Below are 11,131 nucleotides of genomic sequence, written 5' to 3' on the forward strand. Positions count from 1 at the left end.
ACTAGATCTCCATTTAAAAATCTTTTAAGAAAATTAAAAAAAAAAGGTTTCATAGGCATAAATATTGATGTATTGATTAATATTTTTTGATTTACGACACCTCATCAGCAAAATATTTCATCATTGCGAACAAAGTGCTGGTTGATTTGCATTTAGCACTTTTAGCGATATCAATGTACATTGTATACATTTGTTTCTATTTGGTATTCAATAATTTAAAATTAAAAATACATATATGTATATCATCTTAAGATTGAAGTTTACGTGTTCTAGTTTTATGCAAAAAATCGCCCGTTTTTTACCTTTCAATTGAGAAATAATATCCCCTAAAAAGCACATCGCTTTCTAAATTATAATGGTTTCGAAGAAGTGTAGCTTTATACATTATCAATGATGAAATGTCTTCCTTGTTTCAAGATAACGTGTTTGTCACTTATTTGATTAAGTGCTGAAACTTTTTATCCCACATCAATTTGTTTGACTTCAAATAATGCTACAATAAATTTATAACAATGACAATAAAGGATAAAGAATAACCAGCAATGACACAAAACCAGTATATACACAACAACAAACAAAAACACATTACATAAAGATAAAAGAGTCGTATCAATACCACTGCTTTTCAGGAAACTATTATAAATATTCAAATTTAAAAAGCATGTTACTTGTCTGTCGACAGCAATGTTTCTTTTTGGACAATACCTATTTCATATTAGATGATCTTCATTTGAACTTGATCACACTCTTACGGGTTGCATGTTTTTGCAACTAATGGTTAACCATAAGATTTTATTGTTATACGTTCTTCTGGGAAAACATACAAATGTCTTGCAATAATATGCACCATTACATGACGCTCCTTGAAAAACAGATTTTTTTTCCCGCTCTGAAATTGAAAAATAGTGTTATAGGGAAAATAATGATTATAAGATCAAACTTTGTTTGAATTAATTACATTTTGTGCATGTATCGTTCATATATGCTGGAAAAAAAAATTGACTATTGAAATGATAGAATGGTATAGTTCACAGAAAGAAGGTACTGATATAAAATTCGAAATTCTAGATTTTTATTTTTTAACAGTTTTCGCTTTTCAATATTTTCTTGTAAAACATTTTAATAAAAGTTCATTGTCAAACATTGAATATTATTAACAGTAAAAGAAGTCTTATGCGAAGAACCAGTCTTGTTTTTTTTCTATGATATTGGGTAAAATACTTTGCCAAAAACACCCATTTTTTTCATTAAATCATAAAGATCACCAACAATTATGTTGATTCTTAATTTCTTTTCTTCCGATTTGAGACAAAATAATACTAATGCAAATATTTGATAAAAGTCCGAATCAACCTTTCAATGCCAAGTAAACTCGTTAACCGTTTTATGTTTTTATCTTATTGTTTATGCTCTTCTGACTTAAAGTATCAGTTTTAAATTCTAAATTTGTTTAAATTCACCTAGTAAGTACATTATTAAACACACGTTTAAAAAATGGCATGCCTTCGAACTGAAGCTTTACAAAAATACTTTTATATTGTATTGTAGATTCTAATGAAACTTCTTTTGTATCTTTTATGTTGATTGGTGTACGAATTGATGTCGTTATCAGTCAAATTTATTTGAATGGAGATTACATTACTTTATTTTTACCCTTACCATGCTGTGAACGTCATATAACGGTCATACCAAAACTACCGTTATTTGCCTCCAATGGCTTTACATACATATAGAAGTCAACTGTATGATACTTATTTTGAAATTGATGAATTTATTCTCAACCTGAGGCTATCTAGTGTCATGTTTCTCATGAATTAATTGCATTTTGAGCTCAAACTCGAATTGGAAAACTGAATCGGACAAAATGGGTGTCTTTCACATGAGGTTTAGAGGCCTAAAACTTGCAAAAATAGTACAAAATCGCAGGCATATAACTTTTAATCGTAATATTTATTGAAATACGCAAAGGAAAATAATACCTCCGGTTTCAGATCCAGTTGAAGTCAAAAATCGGGAAAAAAAACGTATTTTGGTCCAAATGACTTTCACTCTCAACTGACAACTCGTCGGCGTCAATTTGTTAACCGAGGTCAACTCTTCATGCAGACTACAACTGGATACCTTAACCAGCATCCATGGATCTTCGGGGTCAAGACAAAATACGATAAATCGTCAAAATTGACGGTTTTGCACCTCATGACCAACTTTGGGGGAAATTCCTGCACAACCTCCTCATCTCGACTACACCTCCCCGTGATCCCATACCTTAGATTTGAAGGAATCAATATACTTAAGCAGCAGGTTTAAGCTCATTTGTATTTAATTTGCATATTTTTACAAATAAACGAAAATTATACATTTTCGTAGAACAATTTAGCATGGTGATAAAATTAACGGTCCCAATTTTCTTGCACCAGATGCACATTTCGATAATACATGTCTCTTCAGTGATGCTCGTCGTCAACATATTTGAAATCCAAAGCTTATATAAAAGATGAAGAGCTATAATCCAAAAGGTCCAAAAAGTATAGCCAAATCCGTGAAAGGAATCAGAGCTTTGCATGAGGTAGATACATTCCTTAATTTATAATAATTTCTAGTATTTTGTAACAGCAAATTTTGATAACACTAAATAAACGTATTTCATGTCAGTACCGAAGTACTGGCTACTGGGCTGGTGATACCCCCGGGGACTAATAGTCCATCAACAGTGGCATCGACCCAGTTGTACGTGTTTAGCTCCGACGGCATTAATTGGTGAGTTGACGCCATCTTAGTTTAGAATACAGAACAGTTATCTCCAAACTATAATCGTCAAGACAGTGATCGTTGTGTTCTAAATATGCATAAAATATTTGCCACTAGCCGCTAATTAGCAAACACCAATAAATTAATAAAAACAATTAACACATCAACAAACCTAAACTATAATTGTTATTTCTTTTTGTTAATGTCATATCTAAGTCTTATTGTACTAAACTCCTTGTTAGCCTTTTGTAATGTAAATAAAACAAAGTCATCTTCTTCAACTTCTAAACATATAAAACAGTTGTTAGATAGATCTTTATTCTCATTAACTAAATAACATAGTTACAGAGATGATAATATATACAATACAACATATTTTGCATGTGTGAAATATACATAAATAAATGTAGTTTAACCAGGAGGACAGACTTCCACTGATATATAGTTAATAAATCTACACAATTTTTCTAGTAAGACAATATTGACTGTAGTGAATACATTTTTAAATTTAAGAATATTAACATTTGTACAACAATAGTGTGGTAAATATTTATATCGTTCTTTTTTGAAAAAAGGACAAGACATTACATAATGGAATTCATCGCCGATGTCAGCAGATTCACAAAGGTGACATAGCCTCTCTTGTCTTTGAACATTTTGCCACCTCCCCGTCTCCACTGGCAAACGGTGATTGCCACATCTAAATTTACACAGTTTCAGTGCATTTTTTAACGATAAAACTGTAATATAATTTTCAAATTTAAGTTCTGTTTTGAATAATTTATAACATAAACCTTTTGATGATTGATTTACATTTGCAAACCATTCTTGTCTAAACTGATCTTTTAACTTTTGTTCAATACTTAATACAATCCAATTTTTTGAGATACAATCTTGATTTTGCCAAATGTTTGACATACCACAATTATCAAAGATACTTTTGATAAATAACAACCATTTGTTTTCAATTCCATACTTATTATAATTAATATATATCAACTTATATAACATTGACGAAATCTTGTTATCAAGTGTGTTATTAAGAAGGTTGCACCAAAATTTTATCATCCTTAATTTAACGTATAAAGAAATCGGATATCTTCCCAATTCCCCGTAAACCATAAAATTTGGAGTCGATCTTTTTAACCGTAAAACATGCTTACAAAAACTCAAATGTACTCTTTCCAAAATGTCAAGATTTTCGTATCCCCAGATTTCGGCCCCATATAAAAGTATAGGTAAAACAGCTTTGTCAAACATTTCAAGCTGGCATTCTATAGATAGATGGTTTGTTCTACACTTCTTAATAACACAATACATAGCTTTAGTAGCTTGACCTCTAAGATATTTTCTAGTTGCAAAAAAGATGCATTTCTAGAGAATATAACACCAAGGTATTTATAGTTCTTAACAACTTCTATCTCTTCTTTATTAATATAAAATTTCAAATTATTCTGTGGTCTACCTTTTGAAAATATCATAACCTTTGTCTTGTTAATATTAATTTTAAGTTTCCAGTTTTCACAATATTCTGAAAAACTATTTAGAAGTAATTGTAAATCTGTGCTTGACTCAGCAAGTAAAATCGAGTCGTCAGCATACAATAAGACAAATATCTTAAAATAAATATCCAGTTCATCTTCTATATCAGATGTAATTGAATTTATACCTTTTAAATCACTATTTTCCAAAAATTCATGAAGATCATTTAAGTATAAAGAAAATAATAAAGGAGAAAGATTTTCCCCTTGGCGGACCCCAATATCACTAACAAACATGTCAGATGCTTCATTGTTATGTACAACTCTTGATTTCACATCTTTATACAAATTTTCTACAACTCTGAGAAATTTACCAGTTATCTTATTTAAAACAAGCTTATACAAAAGAGAGTTTCTTTGAACAAAGTCGAAGGCTTTTTCAAAGTCAACGAATGCACAATGCAATTTTTTTCGTTTAACACATAGCAACTCAAAGAGTGCATACAATGAAAAAATATGATCGTTTGTAGAGTATCCCTGTCGGAAGCCTGCTTGATTTTCGTTCAAGATATTAAGTTCATCAACAAATTCCCCCAATCTATCATTCAGAATAGATGTAAAAATCTTACCAAGGCATGACAATAAAGTAATAGGCCTATAATTTTTGGCGTCTAATTTACATCCTTTGTTCTTGAATACTGGTATTATGTTGCCAATAAGCCAGGCCTCCGGCAGGATACCCGTATCAAAAATAAAATTAAACAAATTAACATATACATCAATCATACTGTCAAGAGAATTTGAAACATATTCATTGATTATTTTATCTTCACCTGGCGATTTGTTATTTTTCGCCTTTTTGATAGCTTTAATAATTTCGTCATGGGTAATTACACCATTCAGTGTCTCATTTACAAGATTTGAGTTCAAATCATTTTTAATGACAAACTTGTCTTCAAATTTGTTTTCATTTAATTCTTTGAAAAAATCAAATAAAGTTTCAATAGATATATTGCTTTTTTCTCTTTGTCTACCTTTGTTAAATAATTTCCAAAATTCCTTGGGATTTTTGGATTTTAATTTTTTCATATTATCACTTATTTCTCTATTATGCTTCCTGATGTTTTCGTCCATTAGACTTTTATAATAATATTCACAGTGTCGTAATCTTTCTTTAAATAAATTTGACCCATAATGTTTATACATTCTTTGTGCCTTTCTCAGTTCCTTCTTTGCCTTTTTACAATCAAAATTATCTTTTGTGATGATGTTTATATTACTGTAATTACTCGTATTTAAATATAAATAATACCACAAACATTTTTTTCATAAATACCAATACGAAGAATGTGGGATTTGTCCTTTGTTTGCTGTCGTCAATACTATTAAAACAGCTGTGTTTATTACAATACTAATCAATATGTAGGAATAAGAGCTCGTTTTCTTATTATTTTATCATTCATGTTAAATGAACATCAATGACAAACAAGATATTGACTTAATTAATCCTACTGAGAAACGTATCAAATACATTGAACAAAATTTCACTTTCATTAATAATATTCTTCATGTACATTTCCATGCGTCTATTCACGCTTGTGAACTTTCACAAAAATCTATCTCGAGATGGAAGATGAGTTGAATTTACAATGGTTATTGACAGATGAGTGGACAGTACCATTCAAACGAACAAAGAGACAATGAATTTAATAAAAGCAATGAAATGTATAATAGATATTTCAGATTCATGCCGGCAATTCTGCTATATCACTAGTCTAAAAACACTGAATTAGTGAGTTCAAATCCCGCATGAGGCAGGTAAACACGAATCCAATCTTCATTAACAAATCATCTTAAACCTTTTCTCAATTCTTTCATAGATATACATATTTGGTTTGGAAGTTTGATTGTACCTGTAGAAATCTTATTTTTAACCGGATAGCACATAATAATTTTACAGAGATATGTTGACCGAGCCCGGGAATTTGAATACGATCCGAGTAAACTAAAATCGAATCATTAAAAAAACTTATTCGAAAAGGTTACCAATACAGCAATACACTCAAATCTTTGAATACGGTTGAGGGGATGTACATGAAGTACCCTTCCACACCACTAGATATGTTTTTGTTACATGTATTTCTGCTTTGCATCGATCTGATGAGTTAAGCCCTTTTCAAATATTTTTTTAAATTTTAATCTCATGTTGTAATGTTACAACACTGATGTCCCAGGTTAAGGGAGAGTTGGCTGTTTTAACCCCTAAACCATTTTGTATGTGTTTGTCTTAAATCTGGAGCCTGTAATTCATTAGTTGTCGTTTATAGCTCTATATATCATATTTTCGTTCATCATTTTGTAAACATTTTACTCATTGCTGAAGGCCGTATGGTGACCTAGATTGATAATTTCTGGGCCAATTTTTTTCTAGTGGAGAGTTAAATTATTTGCAATCATACCATATCTTCTTATTTTAATATTTTACCATGGATTATAATTATTAAAAAGAAGATTTGGTATGATTTCCAATGCGACAACACTCCACAAGAGACCAAATGATACAGAAATTAACAACTATAGGTCATCGGGACCCCCCTCCTAACCTGGCACAGTGGTGCAAAAGTACAACATAAAAACGAACTATAAAAATCAGTCAAAAAAGGCTTCTCGTATGATCGATACAAATACAAACAATAAATACACAGAGTGTACTGTACCTGGCCTGGTACTTTTTATATCCCAACAACAGTGTACAGATTTGGAGTACTGTTATGTCTGTTGATCTTTTGACAACCCCTTTTAGATAAAAGAAATATCCTTTGTTGCTCTGAAGTTTTACTGATAACCATACGGATGTATCATGCTTTCATGTTGCGTGTCTATTAACGTATACATATATTCTATCAAAAGGACACAGCGACACAAATATATTGCTATGTTAGCCTTATATAGACTATATATTTATATATGCATCGCTTGTGTTAACAGTAAAAAAAGTAAAACCACAAAACTCCGAGGAAAATTCAAAAAGAAAAGAACCTAAGTCAAATGGCAAAATCAAATGCCCAAACACATCAAACGAATGGATTACAGCTGCCATATTTCTGACTTAGTACATAAATTTTCCTATGAAGAAAATGATGGATTAAACGTGGATTTTAAGCTAGCTAACCATCTCATTTGTATGACATTTGCATCAAAATCCATAATATTAGCAAAGATGTGTGAATAAACCAAACAGACATAATAGATAAAAATGTCAAAAAGGGTAAATCAGTCAAAGTTGTGTTATAATCATAATCACCTTATAAACAAACAAATATGTAACAAAGAAGCACAAAATGGCAAATAGACCACGCATATTAGCAGAAATCAAAGACAGGTATACACACATTTACCATAGTACAATAACACAAGCACGGAATGTACAAGTACAGATCCATGTCATGTATGTATCAAAGAAACATAACGAAAGGCATATTTACTATATAGACAAAGGATATTAGTAAAACTGAAAAGATAAGCATACAAAAATGTTACATACAATAGCACAATAACGGGATGAATAAGTACAGACCAACGTTAAAGTTTTCAAAGAAACACCAAAAGGCATAAAAACAAAGCTCATTAGAAAAAATGAAAGAAAAGAATACGAGTACTATCATTGCACAAAATAACACCATGACGGAATGTTCGATTCATTACGTTGTAGCTTCTTATAACATTTATCTATGTTAAAAGAAAGATAATTCAAAAAGAAACCTATCTATCTTTTAAGTATGCTCCAGATGCATGTCTTTCTTATTTTTTCGTAAAATGAACTCTAAAAAATCAGTTACATCTAAATGAAAATCAAATCTTCTGTTTCAGACGTTGAGTGAAGGACAATATTTAGCAGTGTCAAATGTAGTACCTACTGACGCGGGGGAATATACGTGTCAAGTCACGAGTAATGACGGTTGCCATGTCGAACGATCTGCCCAATTATCAGTGATTCCGGCATCAGGATTCAATTCCTGTAAGTATTTTCAGCTGTTCTTCATGTGTGATAACCTTTTCGATAAAACATCCAATTGTGTTAAACACTTTTTTTCTTATGGTCTTAATTTTATCATATCAAGCTAAGGAAGAACTAGATTGAGAGTTACCACTTGGGTTCACATCAAGCATGGATTTCACTGGTGTTTATTCATTTCGAAAATAGCAGCTGAACTTACATTTATTGCTTATACGCTTGTCTTCTAGAATTTTTGTCAATTACATCCATGATAGGTCTGTATCGTTAAGTTCGTATCAAGATCCAGAATATGGAAATACATAAATTCAAAATAGGTTTCAGCTTCAAACTGTTTTTAAATTATGCCAAAAAAAGTTTCATTTTGATATATTGGGCAAATATGTCAGCTTGAAACGTTAATTGCACAGTGATATGGCGAACGATAACTCTTCATATGTGAGCAGAATTATATTCAGAGGTGTAAACAACTAACCCAATGCGAATTTGTTACTTTAAATAATATTACCAAATCATTTTTGTTCAGTGTTTGTATGTATAATTCCTAACTGGGTTTTACTTCATTTTCAGACTGTGCGAGAGATGTTCTGGTTCACAATCCGCGTGTCAGAATGTCAGGGAGAATAACACTCGGCTACTCTGTAGATAAGGCTTCAGCACCATGGCATGCTGTTTTACGAATGCGTAGTCAGGTATGATGGTTAACAATTTGTTGATTTACTTCTACTTAACTTTAAAGTATGTTGGGTATAGTACGGAAGAGTTAATTATGTTAACAATTAGTTCTTTCATACATTAAAGCAGGAATTAAGGTGGTACCAACCGTTTTGTCAGAAAAATTACATTGGTTATATAGCAATTTGAAAACCACCAATTTTGATCATTGAGAAGCTCAATATTCCTTTTACAACACAACGTAATTAAAACGTTCAGCAATATTTGGCAACGTGTAATGATCTATTCTTAGTAAAGTTTCAAAATTACCTAAATTAATCCTATTTTCATTTCAGGATAAGACGTTCTGTGGTGCCAATCTCATATCGGGTTCATGGCTAATAACCGCAGCTCATTGTATTCGTCATTTTCACATTGAATTTAAAGAAATGTTTACCAAAGAAAAGGTCGATATTTTCCTGGGAACAAATAGTTGCAATGGCGAAAGTGGGGTTAAATATGGTATAAAGTCTTACGTTGTTCATCCAAATTTTGGCGCACGTGCTGTTTATGATAATGACGTAGCCTTAATTGAGTTGGACAGATCGGTCACGTTTACGGAAGATATTCAACCAGTCTGTCTACAACCATCTTCTATCATTAACAATAATTACCTAACCCATAAACTCGGTCATAAAATAGGCCGTGTGGTAGGATGCGGGCAATATAGCGAATTCCGGAAAGAAGCACCAGAATATCTGAGGGAGGTTTACGTACCTTATGTAAATCGTAAAGATTGTGCGTCTGTCAATATTGGTCAAGGCAATTTTACTGATAGCATGTTTTGTGCTGGTTACTCTAGGAGAAATATGGGAGACGCATGCTTTGGTGATAGCGGCGGATCTCTCACTATGAGACTCTCAGAAAACCATCCTTGGGTGTTGGTCGGAATTGTTTCGTGGGGAGTTGGGTGTGATAGGAGTAATCACTATGGTTACTATACACATGTTGCAGCTTTCGAAAACTGGATACAAAATTACACGATATCTGATCGAGATCCTTAGTACTTTGCTTTACATCTGCAAAACTATAATTATATTATTATTGTTAGATAACATGACCATTTTAAACATTAAAGCTTATAACTTTGCTATGTATGTAGTCTACTCTACTTAGGTTTTCGATTCATGCATCATTTTTATTGAAAATACTGAATAGTGCAGGAAATTATCTACAAAATGGAGGCATTAGTACACACCTAACAACGATATACCAATATTTGTCCCCTAAACATAAAAAAATGTATAGTTGTGTTGCAGTTCACTGAGATTTACTAGGATGTGTCTCCTAATAATTGGGTAACATTACAACATCCTTTGCTCATCATTTTATATCTAAAGTGTAACATGTTATTTATTATATTCATGGAAGTATTATATTGACTTTCATTGTACATTTCATCGCATTGAAACACAGCGATCCCTACTAAAAGATCTACCTAATAAATAATCGTTCCAAAATTCATTTAAGAAAATATAATATTGGAAATAAGTGAAGATGCAATGAAACGTATCATCCTATTTTAAGAAAACTTGAATGTGCCTAATCAGAAAACGTAGTACTATTAGTGGAGTGACAGATCAAGAAAAAAGGGCTTTTTTGCGACTTGGCTAATTAAAATTAAAGAATAAACATTTCTCTTTCCAAAAAAGTCATGATTTACATTATAACGTTGTGTCGTTTGTTTTCTCTTATTTTTGAGTGTAAATACACATTTCGATAAGACGTGTCACGGTACTTGTCCATCCCAAATTCATGTATTTGGTTTTGGTGTTATATATATGTTATATCTGTTATTCCCGTGGGATGTTGTCTATGTTTGTTACATTTTAGTGTTATGTTGTTGTTCTCCTCTTATATTTAATGCATTTCCCTCGGTTTTAGTTTGTTACCCGGATTTTGTTTTTGTCCATGGATTTATGAGTTTTGAACAGCGGTATACTAATGTTGCCTTTATTTAGCCTACAGGTAGGGTGGATCATTAAAGTTGAAAAAATGTGGCTTGTTCACTTACAAAATGTAGTCCTGGTATCTATGATGAGTGTATCCACTATATTGTTGACAATACTGTTGATGGTAAAGTAAAGAGTATGTATTTGCAATCTTCGTGGCAAAAGAAACAAAAAAAACATCGAAGGAACAAAGCATTTTGATTAATTCTGATCATTATATT

The 11,131-nt window shown here is 31.6% G+C and overlaps 1 protein-coding gene across 2 annotated transcripts in view; it reads left to right on the forward strand.

The window, feature by feature from the left end:
* LOC134717366 (mannan-binding lectin serine protease 2-like) overlaps positions 1–10,222 on the forward strand; it is a 111,658-nt gene extending 101,436 nt beyond the window's left edge. For both annotated transcript variants that reach the window (XM_063579978.1, XM_063579979.1), the window contains exons 14-16: positions 8,100–8,247; positions 8,815–8,936; positions 9,255–10,222. In XM_063579978.1, coding sequence (XP_063436048.1) covers positions 8,100–8,247; positions 8,815–8,936; positions 9,255–9,962 — 978 coding nt within the window. In that variant the 3' untranslated portion in view covers positions 9,963–10,222. The remainder of the gene's footprint in view (positions 1–8,099; positions 8,248–8,814; positions 8,937–9,254) is intronic.
* The last annotated feature ends 909 nt before the right edge of the window (positions 10,223–11,131 follow it).

The sequence above is a fragment of the Mytilus trossulus genome, chromosome 1 (assembly GCF_036588685.1).
Source record: "Mytilus trossulus isolate FHL-02 chromosome 1, PNRI_Mtr1.1.1.hap1, whole genome shotgun sequence".
NCBI classification, from domain to species: Eukaryota; Metazoa; Mollusca; class Bivalvia; order Mytilida; family Mytilidae; genus Mytilus; species Mytilus trossulus.